A 23,437-nucleotide genomic window follows, 5' to 3' on the forward strand; every position below is an offset into this window, starting at 1 on the left:
GGGAGTGTGTCGTCCTGTCTCGGCTACCTCCCTTTCCTTGGGGGAAGCAGCCTAGGTACTGTATATAAAAAAAATATATGTATTATCTCAGACCTTTTAAATATGACATCCAAGTTGCACTGAAGTAATGTAATCACTTCTGTGCGTAGAGTTATAGGTCAGTTTAATTCATCCTCCACAAGATTCTTGTTAAACGTTAATTATTATATTCCCCCTTTCATCATCATCTTGCCCATCAGGAGAGTAGGGGCCAAGGGGATGGCAACACGGTCCTGACTTTTAAGGCAAGAGTGAATAGGTATTCTTTCCTGAATGACATTTTGTAAGCACTATACTTCAATCCTCCCTCAGACACAAGCCCTTTAACCCCTTAGCCGCGGGGCGTCACTTTCGTGACGCTTGGGAGCAAGGGATCATACCGCGGGGCGTCGCTTTTGTGATTCTGTGTTATTTTGAATTCACCCGGGCTTCCAAGTGGGGGCTTGTATTATCTATCAGTACTGCCAATGTCCAACACTAGTCAGCACTCCTAATCTCATCTGTACTCCCATCCATTGTTGACAATTTAGCCATTTCTCCCCGTTCTTGACTCCCCTCCCTACCCCCCCTCCATTACCCTATCCTCTCGCCTGCCCGGCTGTGCTACGCTAAGTAAATCTTCCCTGGAATTTTTCACTGATTTCATCCATTGAAATAAGCCCTATGTCCTATTCCTATACCAAATAATATATACAAGAAAGAAATAAGGTAAGTGAGAGTGCCATACACCTGGAATTGGCTAATTATCACCTGACAACACCTCACGTGCACTCGTTCGCTAATTTTCACTTTTTTTTTCCCCTTGAAATATGCCGTATAATCTATTTTCGTAATAAATATACATGTATGGAGGGAAGGGAGAAGCCTAAGTGATATTTACATTCACCTGGAACTACCTAATTTATAATGTATTGTCTAGATTTCCTGCCAATCATTTCAGTGCTAGACATAGCTGTTTCAAGAGCTAAAATTGGTAGCACTGAATATCCCCTAAGTAGGCCTCTACCCTGGCCCTCCGTTATCAGTTTACTCTCATCTTCCGAAGTAGGGGTACGTATGTTTCTTCTTGCTGACTTCAGGGACTTTTTCACCCCCATGCAAAGGGCCCTGTGACATTTACCCCCTACTAAACCTTGTGTGGAAAGAGGTAAAGGGCTGACAATTGATAAAAGAGTGACTACGATCTTTCTATTGAGTAAAACAGTGCAAGTGGAATTGTAAATAATGTGTAAATAATGTGTAAACAGCAAGTGAAAATAATGAATGTAATTATACGTGAACAATGGAAAATAGTTTTATAAGTTACTTCAAGTGACAGTGCATAACACAGTGTAAATAAAATAGAAATGTAAATAACGTAAATAAAACAGAGAACGTAAATAGAAATGTAAATGAGTAGTATTATAAGAATACAAGTATATACCCTAGGAGTAATGAAAGTGAAAGTTTCACTCTAGCATGTCTGAATGCTATGAGTTATGAGTGAAGATGAAAGTGACATTCACTCTCAATGCTAGTATACAGGACGAGAAAGTGAATGCTACGTATTTTACTGAAAGAAATTGAATCCCTACAGTGACAATAAACTAATACTACTGAAGGAAACTTATGGATAAAGACTGTAGATATATATAAGTGTTATATAGTAATAGAAATATAAAGTGTGAGGGGTTTTATGAATAATAAATGACAGAGTACCAAGAGCGAACTAGTGCCAGTGCGACGGTCAGACGCACTCGTAATTTTCATTGCTTTCACAGTGGTTTTTTTTTTGGGAGTATGGATCTCAAACTACTTGAAAATCATAGAGTAGTGTTTATAGTGTTAATATCTGGCTGTGGTAATCATATTACGGGTTGTCGGGAAGTGTAAAGTGGAGACTTCGTTACCCAACTTCAGAGGTATCCACAAGTCCTACGGTAAGTGACGAAGGCTCAACAAACATTCCAGGAGAAAGCTGAAGGTATGTGCCATAAGCATATGTAATTTTAATATTCTAGGACTAATAACTGATCTTTGGCAAATATTTTTTGAGAGTCTGTCGGAGCCCGAATAACCCCGCGGCACACGCAAAACATCGGTAAACATGCCCGCGGTGTAGGGGTTAAGGCAACATCCGGTTCAAGTGTTTTAATTAGGTGTCCATTTTTTTTCAGGATACTACATAGTTAGCACCCATTGTACTACAGTAAATGGTTTCCTGAGGTAGAGGAAACCATTTGGTTTGTTATTCAGTGTATATTCACCTAAAGGTAGCCATCATCATTATCATCATAATCATCTTCTAATCCTGTGTTGCCCCATGAGGAGCATAGGAGCTCAGGGCTAGGCAAATTGGTCCTGACATTTAAGATGAGAGTGACCGACCTCACTCATCTGTGAGTGGCATTATGTAAGCAATAAACCCCACCATCCCTTGGATATAAACCTGCCCAGGCTCAGTCCAGTTGGAGCACCTTCATTACCCACGAAATCACCTGGTGCCATAATTTGGTTATATAGTTACCACCTGGCTTGGTAAATGGTTTCCTGGTCTGGAGACCATTTGGCTTGTCACTCAGTTTAGAGTCACCCACAGGCAGAAGGAAGAGGAAAGAATGAAGGAAGGAAAGACAGAAGAGGAAGGAAGGAAAGAAGTAAGGAAGACAGGAAAGGGCAGTCACCTGAGAGCAGCACTACATCTAGTGAGTGGATGGTGAGTGCCCCCGTCTAAGGTAGTACTGCATCAAATGAGTGGATGGTGGGCATTTCTACCTGCCAGAAAAGAAATGAATTAATTTATTAACAGTAGTTGGAAATATCATTTACAATGAGCTTGCTCTAGTTCCCATATTCTAACCTTTAGGGCAGATGACTACTTCATATCATACTGTATTAAGGTGGATCTTTGGATGAAGATAAAGGTAGTAGAGGTAGGCCACCTGTGACCTGGGAGGTGCTGCATGAGTGAAATATGTGGCCAGAAGATTGATAACCAGCCATGCAGTTACCACTCATAGGTAGAAAACTAAGCCCAAGGAAGTTATGTTATCCGCAGTTGCATGGTTCTAGACTCCCCCTCTCGTGACTAGCTATTCTTGACCTCCCTCCTACCTAACCTCCATCAAGTTCTGACACTTTGGAGTATTTATATATTAGATACTGCTTATTAGACAGGATAACAAACTGTAACATGTCTTACAGTACAGATACACTATTGAAACAGGAAAGGCTGTATAGTGCCTGAGCAGAGGTAAATACTAGAGTGATGAGGCAGCTGGGTACTTGTGTTTGGTTTATGTGTATTGGGCCCTTCCTGATTCAGCTTCCTTTAGGAAACATTCAGAGTCAGTGGAAAACTTTACAGAGTACTCTAAGATCCCAAGGTCATCTGCATCTGGGTCACTGTGCAGCTAGCCAAGGTGTAGCAGCAAAATACATTCTCTTGTCTTTGTTGCACTCACCAGGTGCACAGATTTCCGCCTGAGCCAGGTGCAGCTGAGTGGGTTTTTGCATTTTCTGTGAGTCTCTTGTCTTTTCCACACCATCCTACAGCTACCGCAAATTGACTTAGGACATCCCACTACAAGGTATTAAAAAACACAGAAATTGTAGTATATCACAATGTTTGTTCATGAAATGCCATTCATTAGTATGAAATCATGTTTTCCTTGTTTTTCAGGACCAGTTGGATGCGTTTTGGCATGGAATCACATAGATCTCTAAAGTAATCTAAGGATATTTCTTTGCACCAGTCATTTGTCAGTTCAGTCTTGAGGTTGTCCAGATTGGGTGTCTTCTTCTCTGCCATGAGTTTCTTCATCTTTGCCCAGCAGTTTCCTATCGGATTTAGATCCAGACTGTTGCCAGGCCAATCGAAGACCTCAGTCCATTTATCTTGAAGCCATTTTGTCACCTTTTTTGACTTGTGACATGGAGCTGAATCATGCATGAAAAAGTTGCACCCATGGATAGCAAAAAAGTTTAACAAATGATCTTTCAGAACTTGAATGTACCAGCCACCCTTCACCATCAAGTTCTTGGGAAGAAAGTAGAGACCTCCCTTTCCCATTTCACCTGAGAAACACCCCCATACCATTACTGATTGTGGGTGCTTAAAAGTTTCTGCAAGCGGTGTTGGATGGTTCGAACTGAGATGTCTTGTAACAGCAGGGGATGCATTCTCTTCAATTCTGCTGCTGTCAGTTGAGGATTCTTGATTGCTTCCCTCTTCAGAAGCATATTTGTACCTCTGGAAGTCGTCCTCTTCTTTCCACTGCCATGCTTGTGCCCTGGTACAACATCAGGTGGCAGACCGCGCGCTGCAGCAAGAATCTTCGTGACGGTCGACTTTGTGCGTCCAGTACGTTCACCAATCGTGTTGATAGGGACATTATCCTGCCTCCATGCAATGATACAGACCCTCTCATCCCTTGAGCAGTACTTTCCAGGAGTCACATGGAGAGACAGGCTGACGAATGAGGATATAAAGGAGCGTTGTGGTGTGGATGTGGATGTGATAGGAAGCGTTATGAGGAACACACTGAGGTGGTTTGGCCATGTGGAGAGGATGGAGGGTGAAAGACTGACGAAGAGAGTGTATGTGAGTGAGGTGGAGGGGGGAAGAGGGAGGGGGAGGCCGAGGATGAGGTGGAGGGATGGGGTGGAGAGGTATATGAGAGAGGGGGGTGTGAGTTGGGAGCAGGGCAGTGAAATGGCGGGGGACAGGGCGACTTGGAGGTGATTTGTTTGTGGCCACCCCAAACAGGATTGAGGCGTCTGGCAATAGATAGATAGATAGATAGACAACTCGACTGTAGGAAAATAACAGGGCAAAGAGTAATGCATATGAAAAAAGAGGGAAGTGCAAGCTCGGCACGACGAGAACATATACTCCCACTCTCGCTTCTGGGCAAGCACTGACGTGCTGAGTATTTCACCACCTCTCGCCAACACCAAAGGAGTTGCCATCAGAATACCATTAGAATTGCAATTGTCTATCGACCAGGTCATCCGGGCAGATATCGAGGTTTTATGGAGGAGTTTGGGCAGTTTCTTGAAGGGTTTTCTCTTAAACCTGGAGGACTTCTTGTTTGTGGTGATTTCAATTACTGGGTTGACAGTCCAGAGTCAAAACCATTTTCTTCAGAATTCCTTGAGTTGATCACCCAGAACAATTTTTTCAATCATGTGAGTAATCCAACTCATGTCTCAGGACATGTCCTTGACTTGATCTTGTCCCCTGTTGGTTGCAAGCGCGTATCAGATGTGGAGGTTGACTCATTTGACCCCCTCATCTCTGATCATGCTCTGATCACTCTTTTGTTTTGGTGTCCCGAAATCCCCTTCATGTAAAAAGGTCATCAGGTTCAGAAATTACGACAATGTTGACCGCCAGTTGATGTGTTTTGAAATTGATCAGCATTTAAACTCCATCGATTCTTCAAGTCTTTCTTCTGGTGAATTGGTTGATATTTACAACAACGAGCTCAGGTCAGTTTTTGACCATTATTGTCCTGAGGTAGTAAAAACAATCACTGTACGTGATAATTCTCTGTGGTATGGTCCATCCATTAATTCTTTGCGTAGACAACGTAGAAGGGCAGAGCGTGAGTGGCGCTTGCAGCGGACTGAAGTAACTCGTTTGCGTTATGTTTTTGCGAGAAGAGCAGTCGTTCACACTGTAAAAGCCCAAAAGGCTAGGTATTATCAAGATAAAGTTGATTCATGTGATGGTGATCAAAAAAAATTGTCTGCAGTTGTGAACAATTTGGTTGGTCGGAGGAATGTAATTGTTAAACCAACTTCTTTATCTGATGCCCAATTGGCTTTTGATTTTGCTTCATTTTTTACAAGTAAGATATCTAGCATAAGAAGTGATTTAGATAGCAGTCCTCCTAGTGAAGCATACTCAGTTGACTTCCAGCCACGGTGCACCGGGGATCATTTGCTTTCAACATTTCATCCACTTGATGTAAACAAAGTCAAATGTTACATCAGAGAACTTAATAAAACATTTTGCTCACTCGATCCATGTAACATGTCACAACTGCCTGATGTGTATGAGCATGCTGCAGACTTTATCTGCAACATAATAACTAGATGCTTCTTAGAAAGTAATTTTGTGCAGTCTGAGAAACGTGCTTTGCTTAGGCCCCTAATTAAGAAACCTGGCCTTGATGTCGAGAGCATGACAAATTATCGTCCTGTCTCTAACCTGTCTTTTTTATCCAAGATTATTGAGCGGGCCATACTCGACCAACTCTTACCACTACTGGAACACAACAGAGTTGTTCCTGTTGTTCAATCAGCATACAGAAAATACCATTCGACTGAAACTGCACTAACAAGGATTCAGAGCGACTTGGTGGCAAACACTTGTAGTGGGATGTCCTCTCTCCTAGTTCTTTTGAATCTGTCTGCAGCTTTTGATACAGTAGATCATAAACTATTGTTGGATGATCTGTATTTTTATGGCATTCGTGATAGTGCCCTTTTGCTCCTTAAGTCGTATCTGTTGGACAGATCTCAGAGAGTGGTTGTTGATTACGCTAGCTCTGATTCTGCTCCTCTTCTATTTGGAGTCCCTCAAGGATCAGTTTTGGGTCCAATTCTATTTACTATCTACATAAGTAGTTTATCGTCTCTACTTGATGCTCATGATGTGTCTTATCATTTTTATGCTGATGACACCCAGCTCTATGTTAAAATGTCAGATATCAACGATACTAAGATAAAGTTTGAATCTCTAATGTCTGATATTAAGATTTGGATGGCTAAGAGGAAACTTAAGCTGAATGATGGTAAAACTGAGATCATCATCATCAGAGGAAACAGAAGGGGTGATGACACTGACAATGCCCTGGCTTTGAACATTGGCGTGTCACAGCTGCATCCAGTCAGTTCTATTCGAAATTTGGGTGTTTATTTTAATTCTAAGTTAAATTACAAAGAACACATTAATCAGGTTGTAAGAGGGTGTAACTTGCATATCAGAAATCTGTACTCTGTGTGAAGATTCCTGAATAGACAGTGCCTCTTAACATTGGTTCATGCAGTGGTCTTGTCTCGTGTTGATTATTGTAATTCACTGTGGGTTGGTCTTCCAAATAATATACAGTACTAACAAAAGTTCAGTCTGTGTTGAACAGGGCGGCACGGCTTATCTTTGGTCTCCCCCCAAGAACCTCAACTACCCCGTTTCTGATTGAGTTGCATTGGTTACCAGTAAAGGCTAGAATTGAATTTAAACTGTGTCTTATTACATTCAAGGTTCTTAAGTTTGGTGAACCAGAGTATCTTGCTGAATTGTTAAAACTCCCATCGACACGCCCGGGTGTGATGTTACGCAGTGAAGATGATTCCTTGCGCCTTGATGAGCCAGGAGCCATTCACCAGTCATCTTTCTCTGATCGTTCTTTTGCATATAGAGCCCCTAGATTATATAACAGATTGCCATTGTCCATAAGACAACTCTCTACTGTTGAATCCTTTAAGAGACAGCTGAAAGCCTTTCTTTTTTCAAAATGCTACGACCTGGAGAGAGGTACTATGACGGATGATTATAGGGTTTAATTTTTCCCACTTTCATGTATATATGATGTAGCTTGTATTATATACAAGAAATGTCACAATTCTTGTAATTGTAAAAATAATGTATGTGTGTCGAGCGCTAGTGAATTCCCAAAAGGAAGAACTGGCGCTTTTGAGAAACAAAAGGCCAGATGATTATTATTATTATTATTATTATTATTACTATGTCTGAGCTGGCGAATATCTTCCTCCTTTACTGCCCAGGTCTCACTACCATACAGCATTACACTCCTAACACATGTTGCATACAAAGACCCCTTAGCACGTAGGGAGAGTCCTCTCAATGTCAAGAGAGGCAAGAGCTCCCTGAACTTCTTCCAACCACTTCTCACCCTAGCCACAGAGCACGCAACACCTCCAGCACGCAACATGTCTCCCAAATAACAAAACTCTTCCACACACTGAAGAGATTCACCAGCAGGTTCAATCCTTTCACACCTGACAATATCCGCCTGCTCTCCCCGACACGCCATACACATAAAATCAGCATTATCTCGCAGGCTACCTCTGATACCACTACATCTCTTATGCACCCATTTATCGCAAACAACACACAAGATGGCATTACTTCCCACGCCCTTGTTGCAAACTGGACATGGCCACTTTCCCTCATCATTGACAGTACCGCCACCAACCCTAGATATCATCACTTTTGTTTTATCTGCATTTACCCTTAAGCCCTTGTGCCCCATACCATCTCTCCACTTCCTGAACCTTTCCTCCGCCTCCCTTTCTTTCGCTGCAATCAACACCAAATAATCAGCATACAACAACTCCCACGGGAGTCCATTTCTGAAGTCACGTGAGAGGGCTTCAAGTACCATGATAAACAACATGGGACTCAAAACTGACCCCTGATGCACACCAACTTTTACGGAAAACTCATCACTCAAATCTCCATTCACTCTTACCTGGGTGTGAGCACCCACATACATAGCCATAACCACCCTAACCAGCCACTCCTCCAAGCCAAGCTTTCTCATTTCCCACTTCACCACCTCTCTAGGGACTCTGTCAAAGGCCTTTTCCAAATCAACAAAAACAAAATACAAATCCCTTTTCTTCCCAATATATTTTTCTTGAAGCTGTCGAACAATGAATATGGCATCAGTGGTCCCCCTACCTGGCATAAGCCCAAACTGCATCTCATCAACAATCACTCTTTCTCTAATCATACCGTCTAGAACTCTCTCCACTACCTTCATTATCTGATATAAAAGCTTTATACAGTACCTCTATAATTTCCTCTTTCTAGGACATCACCCTTCCCTTTATACACATTTACAATTACACTCTTCAGCCAGTCATCTGAGACAACACACATAATTAATCATATTTATCAGGTCAGTGACTAACCTCATCCCTGTATCTCCTGAGGCCTTCAGCATTTCAGCAGTCAACCCAGATACACCTGCTGCCTTCCCCACCTTCATCCTGCCTATTGCCTCACTCACAGTAGCTGCATCAATCAAAGGCCAAGGGCCAAACACTGGATCTGCTGGCTCCAAACCCTCCCTGTCCCAGTCAAACTCCTCATTCAACAACTGGCTATAATGCTCTCTCCATGCATTTTTAATATCTATACTGTATTTCATGTTTTCAAAATTGACTTAAATATTAGTTGGAGTAAAGCTTCCTTATTGTATAAATATTGATGGTATGTTACACGTGGGTAAACCCAAGTCTTGTGGTTTTTTAACAGCTCATTTCCTTTACAATAGTGTTAATATTAACATAGTTTGCTTTGAAGGGGTATCAATATGTAATTTAATATCCATACTGTACTGCATGTGCTGATTTAGATGATATGAAGGTTCAGGATGTCATGTGAACAATGAATAACTAGTAAATAATTATGTCTGTTTTCTAGGTCGATGACAAGATGAAGCGTGAAATCCTGAAGAATCAGAATCAGCTGAGTACACAGATGGAGGTGAACCCTTCTGATGCAGCTCTTTTCATCAATGGGATATTTTTAGACATGGAATACACCAATATTTACACCCTTTTAGACCACATACGTTCTGAGGACAGGGTCATGAGTGGACTACACAAGTTTGGTGAGGATTGATCTTATTTTTAGTTTTATTGATAAAGTGCTACCCTTGCAGATCTTGAGAAAGCATATGACAGAGTAGGCAGACTGTGGATATGGAAGGTATTGAAAACATGTGGATTAAATGGAAAATTGCTGAATACTGTTAAGAGTATGAATGAGAGGCTAAGGATGGCAGTGCATATGAAACATGAAATGAGGTTGTTCATTAACTGCAGTGTTTAATTAAAACAGTGATGTGTATGTCTGTGTGGCTGTTCAGTGTGTATAATAATTGTATACAAATGGTATTATAAAAGAAGTATGAGGTAGGGCAGTGGATGTTGGAGTGCCCCTAATGAGAGAAGGTAGGGTGTGTAAATTGTCTATGCATGCCTGATGATACTATCTTGCTAAATGAGAGGGAATTGCAAGGCCTGATGAAGTAGTTTAGCAGTGTTTGCAAGAAAAAAAAAATAAAAAAATGATTCTAGGTGGTGGCGACCATCATCCACTCACTTGATGTAATGCTGCCTACTTCTTCCTTAGCCTTTATCATTCTTTTTCTGTGCCTGCCCTACTCTCTTCCTATTTCTCCCATCTTTCCTGTCACTACTTGATGCTTTTCTTTCCGTTACAGGTGGCTTTACATTGAGTGACAAGCCAAATGGTTTCCTGTAAGCCAAGAAACCATTTATAACGCTGGGTGGTAACCATACAACCAAACCATACGTGCTCCCTACGTGTCAAGTAGGTTGGTGGAGGGTTAGTGCCCCTCCCTGTAAAACAAATAACTCCGAGTCAAATGGCCACCCCCTATGGGATTATGGCGTCTGGCAATAGATAGATAGATAGATTCTAGCAAAATTGTCATAATACCTCTTGAGAGGAAGGAAGTCACAGAATGCATAGTTTGTCCGAATGGTCAAGAAATTGTCTGTTCGACCACTTAAACTGTTGAATTTTTGTTTTCATGTTATGCCAGTTTCACGTCCGCATGATGATGTTAGCACTAACACTCATGCAGCACCACATTCATATCTCAGTATCAGGAGCTTCATGACACCATCATCTTCCATCCCTTTGCCACTCTACTTTCCATTCCCTCTGCAAATTTACCTCTCCATTAACCCGCCCCATCCCGACCACTTTTCCACAACTGACTCCCCCCCCCCCAATCCCAACCATTTTTGGAGAAATTTTTTTTGGCTCAAACCTCCGCTTTTGGTGAGAAACATAGAAAAAGCATAGAGAAATTGCTCACCTGAGGTTTAAAATACTCGATACAGGTAGTAGTACCTCCTCACCTTAATGTGTTTTCTATCAGGCTGGCTCCAAAGAAAACGAGTTCTGTGGGAGTGTAACCATTCCACACCACTCATAAACGGTATTTATTTATTTATTTGGTACGAATTTATATGTAATTTCGAGAGTATATTGGTTTTCACACAGTAATATAGGCAGTATAAGCATTGTTTCACCCATGAAACACATCAACATACCTGACCTTTTTTGGCGACATTACCTGATCATTTCTAACTGTTTCTTCCTCTAATGCTACGTAAAGTTTGTCCTCCACGTTGTGATCGATTGGGGAATCACTCTGGCCCTGAATTTCGTACCGTGGCATGACATGGCTTTACTGGCCAGGTCACTGGTAACAGGCGAATTGCTGAGACAATGGCATGCAAGGGGGGGAGATCATGCTGGGTAAGGCATTGTCCCTGCCTGAGATCTTGTAGAGGAAGGTGTCCCGTGTATACGTACCAAAAATCACTCCCGAAAATTGAAAATTGTGCAAATTAGGGACCTTGCAATTGATTCGCGTTTATGTACGTCAACGGGATTGGCAGTGACAAAACGTGTGGACGTTAATTCACGTTGACGGAACGCCGTGGGTTAACTTTGCCAAAGTGTTAAAGCATCTCTACCAATTTGGCTGTCTTGCTGTATACCGATACATTACTCAGAGACTCACATTCTCCCTCAGTAGCCATCACTTTATTACTGTGCAATGAATATATGAAAGTGGCTATCGGAAAATCAGTGTTGATGGCCATCTTAGGAATGTAACCCCCACTGATAACAAGGGAGACCTGTATCGGGTTTTATAGGGGCCATGCCCCCTGCAGAGGGGTTGGTGAGTTGTATGGGATTTATCTTCATTGGAGTGGTTGGTGGGGGTGCTTATCATCCACTTGCTCGATGCAGTGCTGCTGTCGTGTGTCTGCCCTCTCCTCTCCTTCATCCTTCCTTCCATCCTCTTCTGTCTTTCATTCCTTCATTCTTTCCTCATCCTTCTGCTCATGGATGACTTTACACTTCTTCTTCTGTCTTGCTTTCCTTTTTTCTTTCCTCTTCCTTCTGCCTGTGGGTGACTCTACACTGAGTGACGAGCCAAATGGTTTCCTGTACGTCAGGAAACCATTTACTACTCTGGGTGGTAGCCATATAACCAGATTTTGGTGCTTGGTGGGCATTTATGGCTCTCCAATCGGATTGTGCTGATGAAGGTTTATATCCAAGGGATGGTTGGGGTTTATTGCTCATGTAATGCCACTCAGGGATGAGTGAGGTTAGTCACTCTCATCTTAAATGTCAGGACCATCTTGCTTAGTCCTGGGCTCCTATGCTCCTCATGGGGCAACGTATGATTGGATGATGAATGAATGAATGATGTACTAGGCACTGCAAGTGCAATCCCAAATTTTCCCCTTTTATGACAGTTTTCATTTTCGTGTTTGTTTTTCAAGGCTCCTACATGCTTGCATGCGTCGGCCTTGGTCACTTAATGGCGACTGTTCATGCTGCTCTATCTGTGGCAGCCTCCCTGTTCAGTCCCTTAACCCTGATGTCACACTTAATGACCTCATGCCATATCTTTTTTGGTGTACCTCTCACAACCCCACCCCCAATATTGACATTTCTCACTTTCTGCACCCAATTATCATTCCCCATCATGTCCACATGCCCAAACCGCCTCATTCTGCCTCTCCTCATCACAGCACCAGTCCCATCCTACCTCTCAACTCTTCCATTGTAAACCTAGCCCCTTCAGGCCTTTCACTCAGGGGCTCACTGCACATCCACCTAATCATTGTCATTTCTGTACATTTGAGCTTGCAAATATCCTCTTCCTTTACTGCCCAGGCCACACTACCATACACCATTCAGAAATGTAATGCACTGATCATACTAAGGATAATTAAGTCATGTTTTGTGTTGATGTTTTTTTTCCTGCCTAGTAGATCAGGTGTTTGAATCTATATGTTACTCACCACACATAACTTTCAATTTTTGTTGTTTAGAGCTCAGAAACTGTAAATTACTTTTCAGGTCATAATGAGGATATTTATGGCACACTTTGACTGGAGATGTTTATTTTCGTTTGATCAGCTGGTGATGATTTCCTGCACAGTTTCTTATTAACAAGATATGTGGGTACAAGGAGTCACCTACTTTCTTTCAGTTTAAGTAAACACATAGTTATATGTGTATGGCTCGTTAATGTTGACAAATCTATCTATTTATCTATCTATTGCCAGACGCCATAATCCCGTAAGGGATGGCCACTTGACTTTGAGTTACCTGTTTTACAGGGAGGGGCACTAACCCTCCACCAACCCACTTGTTGACACATAGGGAGCACATATGGGTTGGTTATATGGTAACCATCCAGCGCTGTAAATGGTTTCTTGGCTTACAGGAAACCATTTGGCTTGTCACTCAATGTAAAACCACCTGTGAAGGAAAGAAAAGCAATAAGAAGTGACAGGAAAGATGGGAGAAATAGGAAGAGAGGAGGACAGACACACAAAAAGAATGATAAAGGCTAAGGAAGATGTAGGTAGCACTACATCAAGTGAGTGAAGTGCTGCCTACCTCTTCCTTAGCCTTTATTCAGTAAAAACTCTTGAAGTGTAAAGATCGATTTGTAGCACAGAGGTTGGTACCATTTTGTTGTGTGCATATTATATAAGGGGTGCCTGAATTATGTACAGGTGACAGTATTTGAACCTGGGACAGCACTATTTTGTAGCAGAGGTTTAGCATTTGGTATGTACACTTGACAGCCATGACATAATCATTAGCTTGTTGATGGCACTTACATGAATGAATGAGGGTGTCACATATTAGTTAAAATGACCAAGTAACTGTGATGCATGAACACGGGATGTTTTAGCTAGACCTCCGCTCCACACAAACACTGTCCCAGGTTCATGTGTGGCCAACTGTACATTGTAACTAAAACAGAGATAGCCAACTCGATTAGGGCCAAATGCAGTTGCTCAGATCGTGACATTTTCTGTGACTGACTCGTAATTTCTGCACTGTTCTACTTCTTGATAGTTGGAAAATTTTGCTTGTGAGGTGAACTTTTGATATTTTGTTGTCATTGCAGATAAGATTAAATATGAGAGTTGGCCAGTGGTTAATGTGACCCCTTTGTATGGATATGCACTTCCTGCGTTCTACCTGTTTTTTGTAACTTTGTGGTTCATTGAAAGGCGATGTCCTACTGTTGTCATGAAAACCATCCCAGAAAAAAAAAATGATGGTGATGGTTGGCCAGTGGTGTATAGCTGAGAATATTAAAAGCACCAATGATGAATTAATTGAATGAATGAGTGTGGCTGATTTCATCAAGCAGTCTGTGGATAGTTCTATATTTTTGTTATTTTATTTTTTCTGGATCTTACCCATACCTTTTATTAGTGGAAAATAAGGTAATTGATGATGATCATGATGATCATAGTTGATAGAATTTGTATTGTAGATCATCATCATCGTCGTCATCACTATCATCATCATCATCATCATCATCAAAAGGAGCTTAGGAGCCTGGGGCTAGGCAAGTTGGTCCTGACATTTAAGATGAGAGTGACCTGCCTCACTTGTCCCTGAGTGGCTTTATGTGAGCAATAAACCCCAACCACCCCTTGGATAGAAACCTGCACAGGCTCAATCCAATTGGAGCGCCTTAATTGCCCACTAAACCACCAGGCACCATAATTTGGTTATATGGTTACCACCCAGTGTAGTAGATGGTTTCCTGGTGTACAGGAAACCATTTGGCTTGTCACTCAGTGTAGAGTCACCCATAGGCAGAAGAAGAGGAAAGAATGAAGGAAAGAAAGACAGAAGAGGAAATGTAAAGTCACCCGTAGGCAAAAGGAAGAATAGCCTTGGTGCATAGTATTCATTCATTCATGATATTTTCATCTTTCCAGTTTTGGATCATTATTGACAATTTACTTAATACATTTTAATATGTTTCTTAGCTCACTAACTGCCCACAGGACTGGAAGGTGAATCACTAAGGGCACTCTTAAACTTGGATGTGATTGAGAGCACACAAGAATATGGCATTGACATCAGAGATTCAGCTATAATGTGGATGAACAACATCGAGACAGATCGAGCCTATCGTAAGTGGCCTTCATCTGTTGGGGAGCTGCTTAGACCCACCTACCCTGGCATGTTGCGAAGTATCCGCAAAAACTTTCACAATCTTGTAAGTTAAGGAGTTGTGTTATAAGTTTTAGTTGAGTTGGATTTTAAACTGAATTTCTATACTTACCCTCTTAGTAATCCCTCAGTATTGTTTAGTAGAATTCAAGCTATCTGTATACTGCATCATTTCTCAGTAATAGACCAATTTTAAATGCTTTTTCGTCCATCCATCTGTCATCTAATCCTATGTTGCCGCATGAGGAGGGTGGGAGACTGGGGCTAGGCAAGTTGGTCCTGACATTTCAGATGAGTGACCAGCCTCACTCATCCCTGAGTGGGATTATGTAAGCAATAAATCCCCAACCATCCCTTGGATATAAATCTACACGTGTTCAATCCAATTGGAGCGCCCTATTTACCCACTAAACCACCAGTCATCATAATTTGGCTATATGGTTGCCACCCAGCGTAGTAAATAGTTTCCTGTCGTATAGGAAACCATTTGGCTTGTCACAGTGTAGAGTCACCCGCAGGCAGAAGGAAGAGGAAAGAATGAAGGAAAGAAAGAAGAGGGAGTGCAAAATCACCACGCAGGCAGAAGGAAGAGGAAAGAATGAAGGAAAGAAAGACAGAAAAGGGAGTGCAAAGTCACTCACACGCAGAAGGAAGAGGAAAGAATGAAGGAAAGAAAGACACAAGAGGACAAAAGGAAATGCAGGAAGGAGGAGAGGAAAGGGTAGTCACCCAAGAGCAGCATTACATTGAGTGAGTGGATGGTGAGCACCCCCACCCTCCGCTACTTTGTTTTATACTAAACATAATTCAGTGACGGGGTTTATGTCTTCTGTTAGTGGTTCTTACACACCAGTGCCTTTGTGTGACCCCACAGATAAAAATCCAGTGGTGTGAACTCTGGTGATCTTGGTGGCCAAGCCTTCAAAGATGTTGGCTGCCATGACTAATACAACAGCCAGGGAACTGATTGTCGGGGTACAGTACTCATAAACTCGCCAGCTGAAATGATGATTGCCCGTCATATTTTAGGTACATCCGCTATCATTTATTTAGAGGCTCATCTTCAGGAAAGACTGGGAGTTCAGTTTATGGGAAGTCTGCATAAATGTTTGTTGTGAATGATTCCCAGTGATGAACAGTCCTATTAGATTGTCATTCAGCATGCCACGCAACACATTTACTCTAAATTAATGAAGATGGATTTTGTTTGCTGTTGGATTCAGAGCTGACAGCCATTGTGAATTTGGGGTGTTTCGAATGCCGTCGCAGATAAGTTGAGCTTCAGTGAGTAAAATTGGTTTCATAATTGTGAAAGCATTTTGCCAGTGGCAAAATTATGTTAGGGCACAATCCCCATGAAAAATGTTGTATCGTCATCATGTGATAAAGATACAGGCATTCCATTGCCTGTGCACTTCATGCTTTCATTTGGGGAACAATAAGTGATGGTGATGGAAATCCATCTATTACTCACAAGTGGACTGCATTGTACCATTTGCCCATTGTTTTCCTGCTCATTTGCATAATGTCTTTCAGGGTGCCCAGATAGTTCAGAAATACTGGGGAAGGAACAATTCTCTTGCAGATTTTGATGATAAAAGACTACTGTTTGAGGTATATTTGGGTATTCTTTCCACTGCTACATTTGTTTTTCCATTGCTTGCTGTTGTGGCCCCAGACTCATTTGGATGTGAAACCCACCATACTCCTGCAGGGAAATGGCCACTTCAGACTGACACATCTGGAAGTCTTATGTTGAAGCCATATTTAAAGTCTGTATTATGAAAGAGGTACATGAGGTAAGTGTGTTGTAATGTGAGGGGCTGCATTAAAGTGTGGTTATAGTTGATTTGTTTTTGAGTTTATCTTGTGTTGATAATGAAGCAGGGAAGGTTGAGCTATATCATAGTCTGGCTAGATGCAGTTCTCTCTCTCTGGGAAGCACAAGTTCTGAATAATTAATGTCCAGTGTGAGTTTGTGTAGGTACCATTTGGCTGGAAGTATTGGATGGCTGTGGTGGCTAGTTTCTACATTTACGCTTCTGAATTGCTGGCTGGAGAAGGAGGAACGTTGTTACAACATCCTGTCAATGAGATGTCATATGAAAGGTATAAGGAAAAGAGGAATAGAGCGAGAAGGGCTGTGCATGATGCTAAAGTAGCAGCAGATGAGAGGTGGGGTAGGCGGCTGACAGAGAATTTTCAACAGAATAAGAAAATGTTTTGGAAGGAGGTGAAAAGGGTGCGAAAGGGAGAATCTGGGAAGGAAGAAAGAGTAAAAGCAGAGGATGGAAGGATGTTAATTGAGATGGATGCAGTAAGGAAGAGATGGGCAGAGTATTTTGAAAGATTGTTAAATGTAGAGGAGGAAAGGGTGGCTGAGATTGTGGCGGATGGAAGGGTGCAAGGAATAAATGTGTTGGGAGAGTTGAATGATTCTTTGATCACGAAGGAGGAAGTGGAGAAGGCAGTAAAGGAGATGAAAACAGGGAAAGCTGCAGGTATGGATGGGTGTGCTGTGGAATGCCTGAAGGGTGGTGGAGTGACTATTGTTGACTGGTTAGTAAGATTGTTGAATGTGTGCTTTGAGAAAGGTATGGTGCCAATTGACTGGGCAAGTGCTTGTGTGGTCCCGTTGTATAAAGGCAAGGGTGATAAGTATGAATGTACTAGCTTTAGGGGTGTACGAGTGTTGAGTGTTGTAGGTAAGGTGTATGGTAGAGTGTTAATTATGAGAGTTAGAGAGGGTACAGAGGGAGTGATTAGTGATGAGCAATGTGGCTTTAGGAGAGGGAGGGGATGCGTTGATCAGGTGTTTGCTGTGAGACAAGTGTGTGAAAAGTATTTAGCAAAAGGCAAGGATGTGTTTTGGGCATTTATGGATTTAGAGAAAGCATATGATAGAATTGATAGGGAGGCTTTGTGGACTGTTTTAAGATTGTATGGACTTGATGGTAGGTTACTAAAAGGGGTGAAAAGTTTTTATGTAAATAGTAGAGCGTGTGTAAGAGTGGGAAATGCTGTGAGTGATTGGTTTCCCGTGAAAGTGGGGCTGCGACAGGGATGTGTGATGTCGCCTTGGTTGTTTAATATTTATATGGATGGTGTTGCAAGGGAGGTGAATGCAAGAGTTTTAGGTGGTCTGAGTCTGGTAAATGTTGATGGTGGAGAGTGGAGTCTGAAGCAGCTGCTGTTTGCAGATGATACTGCACTGGTGACTGATTCAGAGGAGAGATTGAGACAGTTGGTAGAGGAGTTTGGAAGGGTGTGTGAAAGGAGGAAATTGAAAGTAAATGAGAATAAGAGTAAAGTGATGAAGTGTACGAGGTTGATAGATGGTAGGGGGATGAATATAGTTTTGAATGGTGAGTTGCTTGAGGAGGTAGATTGTTTTAAATATCTAGGGTCACATGTTGCTGTGGATGGAAGAATAGATGCAGAAGTGAAGTTTAGAATAAATGAAGAAGGAAAGGTGCTGGGAGGAATGAAAAAAGTGTTTAAATGTCGTTCGCTTAGAATGGATGTAAAGAGAAGTCTGTATGAGGGTGTTGTGGTACCAACTGCATTATATGGGGCTGAAACATGGAATATGGGTGTAGCAGAGAGGAAAAGTTTGAATGTAATGGAGATGAGGTGTCTGAGAAGTATGTGTGGAGTGACGCGTATGGATCGGGTGCGAAATGATGAAGTGCGAAGGAGAACTGGAGTTGTTCAGGAGATGGCTGGTAGAGTTGAGCAGAGGGTGTTGCGATGGTTTGGGCATATGGAGAGAATGGATAATGAGCGATTGGTGAAAAAGATAACTAGATCTGATGTGAGAGGTGTAAGGCTGAGAGGAAGACTATGAATAGGATGGATGGACAGTGTGAAGAGAGCGCTGGATGCGAGAGGGATGTCTGTTGAGCAAGGAAGAGTGGCTGTGCGTGACAGAAATAAATGGAGAGAAGTTGTGAATGAATAAGTGATGACGCAGCCCTGAGGGGATATTCTCCCGCATTTGGTCTGATCAACTAGTCAGGTCAGGTGCGGGTAAGGGGATGGGTCTGTTATGATGTGGCAGGGGTAAACCAGTTCTGCTGTCGGGCCCTGCTGCGGATGTCATTGATTGCATTGTGCAGTTGACCCTTGTGCGGTGTGGTGCGGTGAGGATCTGTCCGTTCTCCCCTTTGGGGCTAAGATGTGAATGAATGTGTTTGAATGGATGAGCAAATTGGGAGTGTGTCGTCCTGTCTCGGCTACCTCCCTTTCCTTGGGGGAAGCAGGCTAGGTATATAGATAGATAGATTTATTTTTTTTAATAAAGATGGAAGTGGTGCAACATAGTCACAAAGAGGGAACAGGTCCTGTGCTGAAGCCACAAATTGTGTACCTCACATGTTTGTGTGGTCCATGATTGGAAGTATTTTTGCTTCTCAGTGCAGCTGATCTATATTTGTGAGAGTTGGAATGATGATTGCTTTTTTCCAGATCTCAGGGATTTGGTTATGAGTCCAAGAAAAGTTTAAATCTTAATGAGGGTATTTATGATTTTTGGGTTGAGGTTTTAGGTGGTTTTTTATGATGTGGTTTGGCCCTGCTACTTTGGATTTTTATGCAGAGCCCATAAACAAAATATAGTCACACCTCAGGGCGCGATGAGGTTACATCAAGTGAAATTTCATCACATAACACATTACTGTATACTGAGGTCAATATAACACAGGTTCAATGGGGATATATTGGGGGTCAAAGGCCACTTAATGTAAAATCTCAAAAAAACTTACACTTTTAGGCTTTCTCTTGGCACCGTTAATAGCACCATGCTTTCCACAAGAATAGTATCCTTTGCAGACATTATTTCCAAGTCACAAGTTTCATTTTTTCAGACAAAAAAGTTATCACTCCTCTTACTATTGCCCACTGCACAGTTCATTGCACACATGTACTGTTATCTGGTGATAACAGTGGTGTTTCACTGGCCTTATGCACATGAACGTGAGTGAAAGGAAGAAGATCACAGCAAATGTAAACACTGGGTGGCCATACTGGCTCAAACTGGTGGCTTGTGTGGGAGGCGCTGAGTGCACACGAAATTTTTCTACATGGCTGCCACAATTATTTTATAAGCGAATTTCACCATGTAGGTGGGGGCGCTCACCGTCCACTCACTCAGTGTAATGCTCCTCTTGGGTGTCTGCCTTTTCCTCTCCTCCATCCTTCTTTCCTTCCCTCCTCTTCTGTCTTTCTTTCCTTCATTTTTTCCTCATCCTTCTGCTTATGGGTGACTTTACACTCCCTCTTTGGTCTTTCTTTCCTTCATTTTTTCCTTTTCCTTCTGCCTGTGGGTGACTCTATCCTGAGTGACAAGCCAAATGGTTTCCTGTACACCAGGAAACCATTTACTACGCTGGATGGTAACCATATAACCAAATTTTGACTCCTGGTGGTTTAGTTGGTAATTACGGTACGCCAATCGGAGTGAGCCGGTGATGCTTTATATCCAAGGGGTGGCTGGGGTTTATTGCTCATGTAATACCACTCAGGGATGAGTGAGGCTGGTCACTCTCATCTTAAATGTGAGGACCAACTTGCCTAGCCCCGGGCTTCTACGCTCCTCATTGGGAAACGTAGGATTGGATGATGAATGAATGAATGAATTAAAATGAAACTGGGTATAACTTTTTATTTCATTGTTCCATTGATTTATCTCCTCATTCTCTCAATTTATCGTGTACCAAGGTGACATAGACCAAGGCCTGACTATGTAGGAACGTTCTTCATTAGTAATGAGTTATGGAATTTATAACAGTAGGTGGGGGTGCTCACCATCCACTCACTCAATGTAGGGCTGCTCTCGGGTGTCTGCCCTATCCTCTTCTCCATCCTTCTTTCCTTCCCTCTTCTTTTGTCTTTCCTTCATTCTTTCCTCGTCTTTCTGCCTATGGGTGACTTTACACTCCACTTCTGTCTGTCAGTCCTTCATTCTTTCCTCTTCCTTCTGCCTGTGGGTGACTCTACACTGAGTGACAAGCCAAAAGGTTTCCTGTACACCAGGAAACCATTTACTACGCTGGGTGTTAACCATATAACCAAATTTTGGCTCCTGGCGGTTTAGTGGGTAATTATTGTGCTCCAGTCTGATTGAACCGGTGAAGGTTTATATCCAAGGGGTGATTGGGGTTTATTGCTCGCGTAGTGCCACTCAGGGATGAGTGAGGTTGGTCACTCTCATCTTAAATGTCAGGACCAACTGCCTAGCCCCGGGCTCCTACACTCCTCATGGGGCACCATAGGACTGGATGATGAATGGATGGATGAAGTTGCGGGTAGAGCTGACTGATGGGAACCTTAGGCTGAGCCCACCCAGTCTTGGCAGGAATTGAGTGACAGTTATGACTCTTGATAGATTCCAGACCGCACACATGAGCGCTTCAGATCCTAATTGTCATATCGTTATTGCCAGTGATTGCCAGGCTTAGTTAACCTTACTTCACCATTTATGTAAATACAGTACTGTATTTAGAATGTAACAACTACACAAATAAACATTTCACAGATTCATATAATTTGTTATGTAAGTGGAAAATAGATGGAGGGTGTGCTTCCTGTCCTTTTTGTCATCACTTCTCGGTTGCTGACCAGCATGGAATGGGGTTACATCTCATGGTGGTGACCCTTTCAGTTCCTGTCTGTACACAAACCATGAGAATTAAGCTCATGTTCATAGTGAATTTTTGTTTTAGAATATACTTTTCCATCATTTCTTATATCTCAGGTATAATATATTCTGATATATGTCATCTGAATGATAATGATACTTAGTGTGGTGCTTGTATAAAGCATTCTGATGTAAAGTGTGTAATTGGTGGTAATACTTACAGCATATTGTAAATTAAACTGATTAAAACTTACTGAGCTGCATATCTCATATGAGGTGCAGCTGAGGTCTGCATGGACCAAATTGTAAGGCTCATATGAGGTACACTTTACATTGGTTATAAGACTGACACAGGGGAGGTTAGCAGGGCTTAACAATTGTATTAAGAGTTTTCACAGAGATTTTCATAACCACTTTCACACTTTTAACTTCTCTCTGTTAACTTAGGTGGTTGTGGCTGACCCAAGTAAGTCTGCAACAGGAGATCTCCTCAAACTGCTTGAATCATTTGTGACACACAATGCCCCTGTGCGACTTGGTCTGGTGATGGTGGTGAACCCTGAGGAAACCCTGCGAGGTTATGATGATCCGGCTATGGCTGTCCTATGTGCATACAACTACGTAGCCGAGAATCTGGCTGGACGTGAAGATGCAAATTATAAGGCTCTCCAGTTCTTGATTGATGTGAGTGAGCCAGATTTATGATTTTCCAGCGCAGTAGGGAGTGTGGGGATCAGTTACTTTAAGTACGGTAAATGTTTAAGAAGGATTGTAAGATACTTTGGACTTGTATTGATCCTGAAAAAGTGTGTGACAGAGTAATGGGTTATGAAAAGTTTATATGTATGAAATGGATGGGGAACTGCAAGTTAGAAGTTAAATGGTGAAGCTTGGTAACATGAGTGCTGACACTTGTGTTTTGATGGCAGGAAGTGAGTGATTTGTAAATGTAGTGAACAGTGATTGAGTTTGATGTGGTGAAGTCTGTTAACTTGTGTGGTGACATTTGTGTTTTGATGGCAGAAAATGAGTGATTTGCTAAGGTAGTGATTGAGTTTGATAGTGTTTGCACAAGAAGAAAATTAAAATTGGCTTTGAAGAAAAGTGAAATAATGATGTGAAAGAAAGAATATGACACTAGATTTTGTAGGCAGTACAGGCTAGAGAGAGGACACAGTGTGTTGCAGGGTTCAGATGGAAGTTTTTAGGAGGTTGGTAATGTTTATTTTCTGGCAGTAATATTTTGTAAATATGGCAGAATGGTATGTGAGGTTAAAGAGAGATCAAGGAACCAAAGTAACTGGAGAGCTTGGGTGTAATTTGAAGGATATGAATCTGCATTGTCTCAGCATCATATTTGTTCAATCCCATTACCCTGAGGTAATTTTATAGGACTTCATCCCTAGACTTCTTAAGTTTACCCTTTGTTGTTCTACTTCCATATTCATATTCATCAATCTTTTCACATAGTTTTCCTCTTCCATCCCCTTCACTTGACCAGACCACTTAGTCCTCAACACCTGCTACCAGTGTCTTCAGTTTCCAACCAGTCTCCCAGCTACTCGTTGGCAGTTCTGCCATTTGCAGTTCTGTAATTCAGTGAAGCATTACACTTCCAGCTGACCTTGGTTATCTCTCAAAGCTTAAACCTATGGTTGTCCTTTTCATTTACAACCCAAGTTTCC

General features: G+C 42.0%; 1 protein-coding gene across 2 annotated transcripts in view; it reads left to right on the forward strand.

Annotated features, from left to right (window-relative positions):
- The window catches only part of Uggt (UDP-glucose-glycoprotein glucosyltransferase), a 188,732-nt gene that overhangs the window by 18,294 nt on the left and 147,001 nt on the right, over positions 1-23,437 (forward strand). For both annotated transcript variants that reach the window (XM_080283702.1, XM_080283701.1), the window contains exons 7-9: positions 9,482-9,671; positions 14,947-15,161; positions 22,200-22,436. In XM_080283702.1, the coding sequence (XP_080139828.1) occupies positions 9,482-9,671; positions 14,947-15,161; positions 22,200-22,436 (642 nt within the window). The remainder of the gene's footprint in view (positions 1-9,481; positions 9,672-14,946; positions 15,162-22,199; positions 22,437-23,437) is intronic.

The sequence above is a fragment of the Coenobita brevimanus genome, chromosome 98 (genome assembly GCF_032717465.1).
Source record: "Coenobita brevimanus isolate Jiangsu-jjx chromosome 98, ASM3271746v2, whole genome shotgun sequence".
In the NCBI taxonomy this organism is placed as follows: Eukaryota; Metazoa; Arthropoda; class Malacostraca; order Decapoda; family Coenobitidae; genus Coenobita; species Coenobita brevimanus.